Source organism: Aegilops tauschii, unplaced genomic scaffold (assembly GCF_002575655.3).
Source record: "Aegilops tauschii subsp. strangulata cultivar AL8/78 unplaced genomic scaffold, Aet v6.0 ptg000500l_obj, whole genome shotgun sequence".
Taxonomy (NCBI): domain Eukaryota; kingdom Viridiplantae; phylum Streptophyta; class Magnoliopsida; order Poales; family Poaceae; genus Aegilops; species Aegilops tauschii.
Genome location: NW_027332738.1, coordinates 32,976 through 46,321, shown reverse-complemented (window position 1 = coordinate 46,321; position 13,346 = coordinate 32,976). Strand labels below are relative to the sequence as shown.

The 13,346-nt window shown below is 42.0% G+C and overlaps 1 protein-coding gene and 2 long non-coding RNA genes across 4 annotated transcripts; all 3 read right to left on the bottom strand.

Moving 5' to 3' along the window:
- Window positions 1-1,208: 1,208 nt before the first annotated feature.
- Window positions 1,209-3,918, bottom strand: LOC141031172 (uncharacterized). The gene is made up of 4 exons (XR_012193229.1): window positions 3,877-3,918; window positions 3,688-3,797; window positions 3,547-3,600; window positions 1,209-1,577 (listed from the first exon to the last, which is right to left on the bottom strand). It is a non-coding gene; the product is annotated as an uncharacterized lncRNA (long non-coding RNA).
- Window positions 3,919-5,069: 1,151 nt separating this feature from the next.
- LOC141031173 (uncharacterized) lies at window positions 5,070-5,419 on the bottom strand. The gene is made up of 2 exons (XR_012193230.1): window positions 5,307-5,419; window positions 5,070-5,232 (listed from the first exon to the last, which is right to left on the bottom strand). It is a non-coding gene; the product is annotated as an uncharacterized lncRNA (long non-coding RNA).
- Window positions 5,420-7,088: 1,669 nt separating this feature from the next.
- LOC141031176 (LEAF RUST 10 DISEASE-RESISTANCE LOCUS RECEPTOR-LIKE PROTEIN KINASE-like 2.3) lies at window positions 7,089-13,119 on the bottom strand. 2 transcript variants are annotated; one of them, XM_073506205.1, is made up of 5 exons: window positions 13,058-13,119; window positions 11,490-11,963; window positions 10,522-10,896; window positions 8,154-9,196; window positions 7,089-7,191 (listed from the first exon to the last, which is right to left on the bottom strand). In XM_073506205.1, the coding sequence occupies exons 1-4, from the start codon at window positions 13,095-13,097 to the stop codon at window positions 8,157-8,159; spliced, it is 1,929 nt and encodes a 642-aa protein (XP_073362306.1). In that variant the 5' UTR covers window positions 13,098-13,119; the 3' UTR covers window positions 7,089-7,191; window positions 8,154-8,156. The 2 variants fall into 2 exon arrangements, with proteins under 2 accessions (XP_073362306.1, XP_073362305.1); XM_073506204.1 differs by having other exon boundaries at window positions 7,089-9,196.
- Between the last annotated feature and the right edge of the window lie 227 nt (window positions 13,120-13,346).

The window sequence follows — 13,346 nt, the reverse complement described above, 5'->3', positions numbered from 1 at the left end:
AGAGAATGCCAATTGGATTATAGAAGTAAGATAGAGACATCGAAAAAAAGAAAAGATAATTCAAAGAGTATATATTCTATTTTCTTACTTGACATCACAGAGAATGCAAGTCAAAGATATTGCGATACATCTTACCCTTCTATAAATTGACTGCAAGGCACAATCCCCAGCAAAATATACAGAATGAATTGCTCCTATGGTCCAAGTATTGCATAAATAGTTATATACAGACTATTCAACAGTGAGCATAAACATGGCATGTACTACCAAAATCCCTTGGATATGGAGCTTAGTCTGCATGTCTATTCGTCTTATTTCCCTAGTACAATGCCCATGCGTTGCCACGGGCCTTTTAATTATTATTTTTGATTGCATACATAAGCATAATGCACTTCCATTTTCACATGTATAGAAAAAAATTACAGTAACAATCGGAAAATGTACTTGATGCAATGTATTTTCATTATTCCACTTCACTTGCATCTCCTAGTAGAACGCCCGTGCGTTGCAACGGGCTATATTGACGACTTCTTTTTTTTTTACGTCAAAGCACTCTTCTTTTCTTCCATTCTTCCTTCCCCCAATTAAAAATGTTTCTCAGAGTGATATGTGAATGGATAAATTTACAACGATACTAAAATATGAAGGACTAAAACCATATTTATGGAAGAACATATTTCTAAAACACATTCGACATGAAACTTATGGTGTTTGATAGATTGGATAAAACACGATGCTAACTTAGCACCAAATCTCATTGATATTTCAAAACATGGTTGTCGTACCATTGTACCTGAAAGATCTGTCTCCCCCTTCCTCGCTCCCTCTCTAGTAGCCGTCCCATGAGCCGGTCGTCATTGTTGCTGTTGATGGAGATGACAACAATGAGGAGGAACACCACAAGAGCTAGATGTTCTTGACCTCTTCCCTATGGTAACTGCCGCCTCTGCATTGGGTGTCGTTCATCAACACCACCGCTGCGCAAGCTACTACTTGTATAGAAAATAAGAAGATAGAAACTTTGTGTGTTGGGTGGGCTTGAATTTGAAATTATAGCCTTATAGGAGGAAAACTTATATGAAATATGCTACAAAAATATCATCTTGTGTTTAAAGCCATGGAAACAAGATCTTTAATAAGGCCAAGAGAAGACATGTGCAAAGCAACATAGTACTAAGGTGACTATGCTTTGCCATGGATTCAAGAAAGACATGAAAGTCCAGCTATAGTAATTTTCTCCTACACATTATGTGTAATTTAGACATAGATCTATTCAAGTCCAAAAAGAATAGTGATGAACACTGATTTATCACAATTTTAATCACAACACCTGTTTAAAAGATCCAGGGAGAGAAAGAGATCCATCCGGGGAGCAAGCCTGTGTCGTTTATGATGGCCAAAGTGCAAAAGTAAAAAGGAAAACGACCAGCAACACCACCACAACCCAGTTCTCCTTCTAGCACCGCGTGCAATGAAGAGGGTCTGAGCTTGAAACAACAGCCTCGTTGGGTCTTTTTTGTTGCAGCCGAGATGTAGGGGATTGCAAGCACCCTGCCTAGAGGATTCCAGAATGAAACCTGCAATATATAAAGGCAAACAGAAAATCATTAAAGGCAATCTTAGAGGTGCAAAATCATCAAGCTATGGATGCCCTCATAGAGAGACTTCTTGTCATCAAAACCGACAAGGTACAACTTGCGTACTCACACAGCTCCCACCGTCTAATTTTACTTTTTACCAATCCAAGTTATTTTTAAGGCTTCATTGGTATGCTGCAAAATCACACACATGTATAGAAATTACCTTTACAATTTGTGTGGCATTCATAGAAGTTACTCCCTCCGTCCCATAATATAAGAGTGTTTTTGACTCTAGTATAGTGTCAAAAACGCTCTTATATTTTACGACGGAGGGAGTAGAAAAAAAATGCTAATCCAGTTTAGCTTGATTGGTTACCTTGGTAAACCCACATGTCATTGAACTTAATTATACCTTTTCTAATTTGGGAAGGAATGGGGAAAACATTTGTAGTCTGCACAGTTGTTATATGTAGATGTATTGTCTACCCAACAAAGGCCTTTTTTAGGAGAAAGGCAGGAGCTTTGCCCAATTCATTAAGAGAGGAAAATAAAATTACAGAATGGCCCTGTTTATGAGGAAAACAAGGCCGAAAACCACGCGATTTAAAAGGGAAAATTGTGCAAAGCCCCGAAAAAAGAAGAGAAACAAAAAAGAAACAACAATTCCGACATCAGCCAACTCGAAACTATACCACCAACTTGCCCACACCCCAGAGATGAGTGGATGAACTCTTCCGAGATGCCTTCAAGAAGGATAACGACGCCCAAGGGCGCCGCCGTTTCCCTCCTTTTCCCGCTAGGATCGGAAATCCTGTATTTTCCATATCCATACAATCGAGTCATTAGGTTTCTGAAATAGTGTAATGGAAAAAGAAGTGCTTCGAATCATTGCTATTTGACTCGGACCTGTTCTGAAAAAGTCGAGGTATTTCGAATTGTTTGTTGACACGGACAAAGTAAGTCGCGGTCATCGACCCCCTTCGAAGACTTAAGATTTCGCCCAGAGTGACCCACAACAGCTGGCAGACCTCAGGAGATGGCCGCCCACACCAACAACCCCCACGGCAACCCTTAAAACCAGCAAGCCATGGTCTAGTGAAGAGGAGGAACTCATCGATGACAACTCCAAAGAGGAGGGAGCTACAACGCCATGGTCGCTGGTATCCTTCAACGCCCATCAAACCAAGACTTTCGTCCTAAGCCCCTCGACCTAACCCAGCCCCGAGGAAGGAACTCAGCCACCGCGGATCGAGAGCAAGCCAAGACCACGCTATACGGGCAGCAGCAAACCATGACCACCAGTTCCGAGAGCCCTTCGATCGATCCGCACGACCAACATGGAGGCGAGTCAACACCAACGCACAACACAACACAACCGAGCCTCAGATACACCACGAAAGCCAAAGCTCACGCAGTAAGCACGGCCTGGACGCAGCCCAACCATGCCCATGTCACAGTATCCAACGGCCAGCCCCATGGCCGGAGCGGACAGATCGGGACCGCCATGATCTGAGCCTTCGAGCCCGCTCCCGGGCAGCTGCCCCAGCAACCGAGTCGCCCACGCCTCCTAGGCCACCCACCTCACCACATCCGCCGACGCAAGAGGCACGACACCGCGCTGGCCGTCGCCCTCCGCTTGCCGCCCGCCCCATGAGCTCCCCAACTCATGGAGGACACAACCGCGGAGAAAAGGAACCGTCCCCGCCGCCGCCCGCTCGGCGACGGTGAGGGGAGGAGGGTGGGGGTCGCCGGGCTTAGGGTCGCCCATGGGGATGGAGTGACATGGGGCTGGTCGGCATTTCACTGTCTAGCTGTTTTATCATTTCCAACAAAGGCCTTTCATGCAATATAATTGGGCTATTAAGTTCTAGTATCGATCATACTGTGAGAACAACAAAAAAGAGCATATTGTATACAACGCCACAATAATGATATCATAGACATACATAAAAGTACATGTTAGTACCTTGAGCATTTTAATCCCTTCCTCGTACGTTAGCTTCAACGTTTTCTCTAGGTACTGTATATAAATTAGAAGAAGTTGAGACAGTAAATTAAGCAAAAGCACACATATAACAACACAAAACAGTAAGGAGTAATGTCTTACCTTCAGAGGTTCAAATGGATACTGCCTATTTATTGTCTCGAGTTCCTTCTGACAATTTTCATTTGGGTGTTTGAATATTGCTACAATTAGCAATCTATGATATCACAAACCTGAAAACAAAAATCAGTACTTGGTCAGCATCGCTTCAATAGACAAACTAAAGAATTATTTCCTCCAAATCTTCCTTGCCTCAAAGTAGTGCTTCTTAATCTCCATTTCTGCATCCAACCCAATAAACTCACACAGATGCCTGTGAGTGTTTGATTTTTCTGATCTAAATACCGGACCAGCCTCAAACACGCGCCCAAAGCCACCACAGATGCTCATTTGCTTGTATGATTGTGGAGACTGCGCTAAACAAGCAGGCTGGTAATTGTACACCAGCTTGAATGGAGATGCACCAAGTTCACTTGATCCACCAATCAACTTTGGACTGTGGATCCCAAGTCCGAGAACAAAAACTCGCTGAAAGTCTGCATGTGTATCCAACAATCATGACATGTACTCCCTATGTAAAGAAATATAAGAGCGTTTAGATCACTTCTTTAGTGATCTAAACACTCTTATATTTCTTTGAGGAGGGATTATGGACCAAAAGAAGAAAATAAACATTGCATGCTACAGAAATGGATAATAAAATCTATCTGCATGAGATGCCACATGAATGTCACAAACATAAGCATAGTTTCGATGCACACTATCTCATGTTGCATGTTAAATACAGGTTTGTGCACGTTGCCTTTTGCTGGTAGATGGAGATACTAAGATGAAAAAATGGTCACACAAAAATTGCTTTTCAAATGTTAATATTACCAAGACTAATCCATGAATAAAATGTATGCAACTATGCACAGTAAAGATACTTAAAATAGTTACTGTACTAAACTCACTGATATAGAGCTATCAAAACCGGAGCCAAAGCTCAAATCTTGAACAACGATCAAAGCAGACTTCAGCCTTGTGGTTGCCGCATAGGCTCACCACACTGACAACACCAACTCTCTTCCGTCTTCTCAGTTTCTTGACAAAAAATGATACTGCTATTTGCACATTAGGGAGTAAATTATGCTTCAAGCATTCCTCAAACCAAATCGGCAATATGTAGGCTTAAAATATCAGCAGGCATCCACACAGATTTCTACAGCTGAAATATAGTGTTGTGATTTGTGTACCCATAATGCAGAATAACCTATTGTTCTATTTGGTGGTTAAATAAATAAATATTATTGTTTTTGGCTAGTGCCGGTAGAGCTACTAAATGATAGTCAGTGTCACTGTATATTTCTAAGAAAGAAAATTATAAGACTTCATTGGTTGTAAATAACGCTAATTGTATTGGTTGCCACCAATGTCGACTTGAAAAGAAAATTATGGAGCTTCAGTTCATATGCATCTAGTCATATAAAAAAATAAGAACACATGCTTCAGCTCCTGTTAGTTCAGTCACAAAAAAAATCACCACCAAAAATCAGAAGACAAAGTATCATTGTTATATTTGTTGACTTGATTGATTACTGTAGGTTAACACAGCCAACTGGAATTAACCTGCAATAGGATAAAAGAAATTAAGATTTGAGACGTGTGTTATAGGGTTCATAGAAGAGAGAAGAGGGAGGTACCATAGCAAATCATTGGTCGCACAGTTTGACATTCAACTTTCCATTTGCCAATGAGACCTCAGGGATTCATATACATAAACGTTGATTGATATATCAGGTCCAACTCCCTGTAACTCATAAAAGTTACTGGGAAGTCAACTAAAAAACAATTCTCAGTAGAAGCAGACGGCTTACCAATAAGGTGGACCAAAGGCCTTTATACAATCCTCTACCACTCTCTTCTCTACAAATTGTAGACAACGTGTGAAAGATGCCCTTGTAATACCTAGTGGTTTTCTGCAGAATTTTATAGACATGAAAGTTTAGCTTACTAAAACCTGTTCCTTTGGTCTGTAAAGCTGCATTGCATGAAAGCGTTAGGTAAAGATGCTCTAAGTTCTAACTGGAAGTTATATTGATTGATTGATTGGCTTAGTGTTATTCACAAATCACAAAAGGAAGAAAAGCATCACCTGTGTTGTCAGGTGATTTCGAACAACATCCAATGGGTAAGTTACAGATGCAGGTGTCACTCACGCTAGACCACCACCAAGTAAACATATAGACACTAACATAATTTGGGCCGTCCATTCCGTGAAGCTGCAACTATATTTCGAAATTTATAAACCTATAACAAAAAAAATAGTCACGAGAAATCTTGCAAGTTAACATACTAAAATTCAGTGCTGAACTTTTTGTATCGCTCATATCAATAGAAGCTGATGGCGGAATAAGAAAATCGATGTACAATTTTGACAAGATTGCCTTTCGAATATGCCCAAAACACTTCTTGTCGAACAACCCACAAAGCCATGTGCCATATACTACCCTTCCTTAGAGCTGCAACATCTGAACGCATACCTGCCACCTGTCGGATCAGTATGCCACAAGCTCATACAACAAACTTTATCATCAGCATATGGGTTATGTGACAAAAAAATTACTGTATTCAAGAACATTTTCAAGAGATTGCAATTTTGTAGCTATGAACAGCATATGGTACATACAATGAATCCACAGCCAAGGTTTAAGTTTGGACCATGATTGGACAATACAGCGCAGAGTGTTGTAAATTAACAACAATAATAATAGGCCATGACTGTCAACCAGAGATATATTGTTTGGGGCAATCAATTCAAAGCGAGGGAAGAATATATATATATATCACATTCAGGGAACTAAGTTGATATTATCAGCATCCAATTCCTTTGAAGAATCTATATATGTGCAGTGTGAAGGCAGAAGGAGCACAGCAGCACCATGAAATAGAAGAGAAATATTCCTTCACGCTCACAATCCGTGCACACGAGAACGCGGGAGATAAAAGAGGGGGCGGAAAGCCTATTACCTGCAAGAGGATGGAGAGTGGCGAGGATCGAGATGCAGATCTTGCCGACCACGCCGGCGAGGTGTGCGACGGTGATCCAGCCAAGGAGCCGCTGCGCTTGGCAGGGGAAGGCCCCGCCGACGCCATGGAAGAGGACACGGTGGCCGCCGCCAGTCGACGGCATCGGGGACCTGGCCGATATCAGCAGGGCCTGGATATCACCTCCATCATCCCAGACACGCCTTCATGGTGGGCATCCTCACGGCCCCTTGAAACCGCAGCAGCTTCTCCTTGCATCCCGTCGCCAGATCATAGCAAACTGCACACACGCCCGAATCAGATCAAGATGCGGAAATAACCAAACCAGAAGAAGTGGAGGAGGGATTCGTACCTGGTCGAGACCATGGACCAGAGGGTGATCTGCGGCGCCCACGCCAGATCGGTCATCATGGCCGCGGGCGAGGGAGGCGGCGGCGGATCCTCTCGGGGTTGGGGCGTCTCCTCTCGGCGGCGGTGGCTCCTCTCGGGGCTGGGGCGTCTCCTCTCGGCGGCGGCGGCGGCTCCTCTCGGGGCTGGAGGCTGAGATGAAACAGATCGAGATTGAGGTTAGTTTTACGTGCGGGGTGAGATACGAAAGAAAAACCAGACGAAAAAAAAAACGACGAAAAAAAACCAGACGAAGGTGGGACGAAAAAAAACCAGTCGAAAAAAAACCAGACGAAAGTGTGGGGACTATTCAACCAACTCGTCCATTAGAAGTAGAGATTTGATGATTTGAATACAAGCATGCTTTCTAAAAAAACCAAAACTGAGATGGCCCAGTCCAGCCACTCGCTCGTAGGCTCTATGTAAGACTCGATATTAAGTCGCAATGCGCGGTAAATAGAAAATGCTCCTATTTTGCGCTTTAAGGGCCAGGTTGCCACAAAAATGGGCACGGGCCACGGCCCACAATCCTCTGGTTCACTCCTGCTGGCTTGGAAAAGAATGCTATCTTTTATCATTTTCAGTTTTGAAAAAGTTGGTGAAATAAAAAATTCACGGATTTAAAAGATTCATAAATTTTCAAAATTATGACAGATTTGGAATAATGTTCAAAAAAATAAAATACTCAGGAATTTGCAAAAGTGTTTACGAATTTTAAAAATCACAAAATTTTAAGAAATTTTCACGAATTAGAAATATATGATAAATTAAAAAAGTTTGTATATTTAAAAGTAATCAAATTTTCTAAAAAACACTACCGAGAGGAAAATTTATAATAAAAATAGAAAAACAACAAAACCAGGAGAAAAAAGAAGAAAAAAAACGTGCACACGCCCTCACGCCCGTCATGAGCTGCCAATTGCTAGGCCCAATTAGAATATGTCTCCACAAATATGGTCACACTCGGTCAATAATTTGGTGGAATCCCCACTGCATACACACAAATGGCACTCGGAAGTCTTTAAATTTTCAGTCCATCATTTAAGAATTAAAAATTTCCAATCTTTCTCACAAATTATGCAATACTTGAGCAAGTGCCGGAGAACAATACAAACCTATCAACTCAAGAGCACCGTTGGTGGCAATTCGATGTTAGTTGTGCTCCCTTCAAGCATCTCGACAACTCTAGTCATTGTTGGACGATCTGTAGGACTCAACTGTATGCACCTCCCTACCACTATCATCTTCCTTACAATCTCTGAGGTCCCTCCATTTATCTCGGAAGCACTAAGACAATATTCATCTAAATGTTCATAAATCCATTGTGGGAAATATTGGCTGGTAGATTCACTATTTTGGCTGATATTCTTGTCCCTTGCCCCAACCATCTCAAGAACCATCATTCCATAACTGTAACCATCAGACTTAGTACTTACTGTTCCAAATTGCTTCGAATAAATCTCGGGGGCTATATAGCCTATTGTTCCTCTTGCACCACCAATGGAAATAACACTTTCTTTATTGAGGCACTGCTTGGCTAGTCCAAAATCAGAAATCTTTGGACAGAAATTTTGATCCAATAGAATGTTGTGGGGCTTGATATCAAAATGCACCATGCGGGTATTGCATCCTCTGTGGAGATATTCAAGTCCTCGAGCAATGCCCACTGCTATATCAAATAATTTTTCCCAACCTAAAGTATTTCCACCTTTAGAGCCATCCTTGAAGGCATACTTTTCAAGTGAACCATTAGGCATATAGTCATAAATTAATGCCCTTTTAGATCCTTCCAAGCAAAATCCTAAGAGATTAAGAACGTTAACGTGAGAAGTTCTACTAATGCTAGCTACCTCATTGATGAAATCCTCCCCATCAGTCTTGTAGTCCTTGAGTATTTTGACTGCTATCTGACGACCATCAAAGAGGTCGCCTCTGTAAACAGCACCAAATCCACCTTGACCTAGCTTTTCAGCAAAAGATCTCGTTATTCTTTTCACTTGGGCATAAGTGTACCGTTTCAAATGGACAGTTCCATTCTTTTGTAGGATGGACTCAATCTTTGCTCTCTCCTTTGATTTCCTTTTGGATCCGTACTTCCTGTAGCCCAACCAAAATGCAAAAAGAAGCATAAGTACGCTCGAGCTGCCTGCTATTGCATCTGCATCAAAATTTTGGAGGGGAAAAGGCATCAAACGGGGAAGTAACTTCTACAATCTTCTAGTTAGTGATTGCATCTTGCAAAATGTGTGGAAATATTCTAGTTAAAGACCCTTTTGGCAAACCTATTTGTATATGCGTCATAAACTCCAGAATTAACCAGTGTGTCAAGAACTCGTGCACTTTTCAAATAAACTGGACACAACTACTAAATACATACAATTGAAGCAGAGCTTGTTAAAGGACGGACAAATATATTCCTTTTGTTTATCGTACACATTTGAACAGAATTAACTTGCTATTCATCTACTAGTCTAGCACATTAGTAATTTCTGTTACAGGAACAACCACTGTTGTTTTCTCTAGAATAAGAAAGGCCGTTGTTTTCTATGCATAACCATTAACCTCTGAGAGAGATAAGTTTATACATGAAAAATAAGGGCCAGTTCTTATTTTCTCAAGAAAAGATCATCACTTGAAGTTGATCTTATAGTGACCAATAGGGAAGCCTCTTGTCAGTTTTAGGATTAGTGGTGATGAATTCGTTTTGAGATCAGATTGGTGTGATTGTTCAGGTGTCATCGGCAATTTCAGGTCAGAATAGTCAATGCCAATGTGTAAGCGAATACTGTCAAGTGACGAACACAACTTAACTAGTGTTCACAGGAGAAGATGTTGATGATCTACTTCTGAATAGGTCACGGTGCTAAACAGATGATATTATCAGCCACGGATGGATTTGTTTGCTGTCAATATGCTAAGCAGTTCAACACACATCATTCATATGGATATGTCTTGCCCACAACCATAAGGTGGTTCCTGTCGAGCAGTCCCGTGAATAAATCAGTTAAATCCATCTATGTGGGTGTTCGCCAGAAATAAATTGGTTCAAGTTTCCAGTGCCAACTAAGTCGAGAACAAGTAGTCCGAGGCAAGGTTCCTGGTTCAAGATGGGTTTCAGTTTAACCACTAACCTGAACAACTTTATTCAAATTACAGGCATTGCCACACCTGAAGAAACGTGAGGGAACTGACGATTCATAGTTAGATCTGACAGGCTTGATTTACAGCGATCAGAAATGCTCGAATGAGTAGCAAGATCTTCAAACCGGATGAGTAGTAAGATGTGTCATCGAGGATTGTTTGAGTTTGCATCTGACAGATAGAATGGACAAGTTGGTGGTTCAAGGTTCAAGCAGTCGACAATCGGACATAATTAAAAGAGAACTAAATGAAGTGGAATTCCAGTTTCTCTACCTTAATTAGACACTAAAAGATCTACAGCTTTGTAACACATAGAAGAATGTCAAGGTGTCAAAGGATTACCAGGAGCTGGAGCCAATGGCCTGAACCACACTAGATCAAGAAGATTGTAGTCCCCAATCAGTACTGGATTGATCCGAATTGTATGCAGGCTAAGAGAATAATTCATCGCAGTAACTTGTTCGGATGAGAAGCTATTTCCAGTGTGGGGAGCTATGTCCATTGTCATATTTAGCCCAGAAGTTCCAACAACATAGAAATTTACAATCTCAAACTGAGTAACCCGCAAGTTGAGATGTGACGCAAGCTCCTCAAGAAATTCGTTGCTCCAATTTGAATTCAAGGAAACATTGTGAAGAAAGAGCACAACTCTTACCGGGTAAACACAATGGCAGTTCTCGCTACCTCGTCTCTGTACCATGTTCGGAGCACAACAGCCTAGTGAAACAGAGAGTGAATTATATAACATATTTGACTGTACGACAGCGCATCTAGAGCAAATATCAGGGTGTACTAACATACATAAGTATCTATGATTGATGTCAAATGTTATCCATCACCATTGATTATTTATGAAACTGCTACCAACCATTTCATCAGTCACCATTCCAAAATGATGGATCAAAACATTATGCTTGAACTAATAAAAGCTAACAAGCTTATATAATTTACAGCCAGGTAAGAGTGGTTTTAAATAGCGCGATATAGCTCTGTTATAACACGCTATAGCGTTTAGAAGAGGTACTGTGCTAAGGCACTTTGGTCCAAATACATGAACACACATTTTAAATAGCGCGCTATAGCGTTTAGAAAAGGTCCGCCGCTAAGAGGCATAGCGTGCTATTTAAAACTATGGGTAAGACAATTGATATTACGATCAGTCACATGGTGCTACTTTCCCAAATGAGGAAGATGCAGAATAGATTAAAATACACAAGTATCACCTTTTATGTAATTTGTAGTCATGTTTGACATGATGAAATCATTTGGAATTAAATTATTTCAGGATCTAGGAAAACTTGAAAAGTTACCATCGTATGGAGATAGTGGGGGCTGCACCACTCCAGAAGGAGCTGTACTAGTATTCGAAGCTGCATCAGGGAGGTCAGCATCCACATGAGCAGGAACCTCTTCTGCTGAGCGCCTGTTGTGCTGCATCGAAGGATCGAACAGGTCCAGTGAATCAAAAGAGAGTTCAGAAGCACCCGAGATGGAGCTATAGCTCGGCGCAGAGATAGGAGAGTGCACAGATGATAGAGCTGATGGTGATGAATATGGCTTCTTTTGTCTATGCTGACTCATTGCAATACTTGTGACAACTTTGGTTTGGGATACCATGGGCCGAACTGAACTCCATTCTTGTGAAGCAGACATAATAGGAGTGTGAGTGTCAGCCTTTAGAGCCGATGTTTTGGCAATCAAATCAGCCTTATTGATAAATTCCAGAGCCAATATAACGACCAAGAAATTAAATAAAAGTTTCCTTGGAGCATCTTCAAACAGTCCTGCCAAGAAACAGTACAACCAACCAATCAGCATCATCTTAATTAAGATAGGGGTATGCTGAGAAGTGCAACTAATTGATATGAACTCACATATCTACAGAATTAGTGTGAACAGCCCATGGTCCGCATGGCCCATTAGTGTCAAAAGCGCTCTTATATTATGGGACGGAGGGAGTAATACACAACCTGCCTTTCTAACTAGTCAGGTCGAAATGTTTTCAAGACCATCTACCACTAATGCAATTTAACTGAGTTGATGCGAAATGAGGCTAGAGTACATACTTTTAATTTAACTGAGTTGATGCGAAATGAGGCTAGAGTACAGACTTTTTTTTAAGTACAAAACAGACACACTTATGTTTATCTCAAAGCGATGGTGAATTAAGGACACTCAGAATACTTATCGTCTCGATTGCCTCCAAAGCATTCCTTATTAAGCCAATAATTAACTAGTTCTCTCTAGAAACAGATCTACCTACTGAAGCAGCACTATTTGATAAGAACGGTTAAAAAAATACAGTGAAGTGTTCCACCAATGAGCAACGGATCTTTTGAGCTAACTAAAACCACGACAAGTATTTTTTAACGGCGGGAGTACTGAAGCAGGGCTATTTAATAAGAACGGGCAAGAAAATATAGTGCAAATGTTCCATCAAAGACACGGGTTCATGGCATGAGACAATTCTAAGCTCTTGAAGCATTCCCTGATTAGGCTCCCGCTACACAGCAAAGCAAGGGCAGCGCAGGAGCTACTCACCTCCACCATTCCCACGACTCCCAACCGAGCTCCAAACGATTTGGACAGTGAACAAGCGGGGCAACGAAGATCCTAGAACAGCCACCACGGTGAACACTGAATTGCCGTCACCTCACACCCCCACAGAAACGCTAAGCAAAGTCCGACTTTCCAACAGGTTTGTCTGCTCGAGCGCCAGTTTCGATCACGCAATATAGTCGTTTTTTTCAGCGCGCGGCTAATCTAGCGCATCTGTTGGAGATTCTCTAACGAAGCAAAGCAAACAAGACATCAAGCACGGGTCCCGGTGTTGCAACGCAACCTTGGAGTGAGCTCAGATAAGGGGAGTCTGGCTTACCTTGTTCAGCGCGGCACAAGGCATGCCCGGGCAGCATCATCTCCTGGCGCGGCGGCGGTAAGGACCGGCACCGGCGACACCTGGCTACGTTTACAGGAAGCCGGAGCCGCGCCGCGCTGCGAATTTGTGTCTGCTTTCTTTTCCTCTCTGCTATGACTCAACCTATGGTGGGAGTTTGGTAGGAGAAAGAGACTTGGCAGAAACAAGGGAGCAGGTGGGAGAACGCGGACGTTCGGTGTTCGGCCGCGTTGGCCGGCGCTAGGCGCCAGCCGGCTGTAGATATGAAATA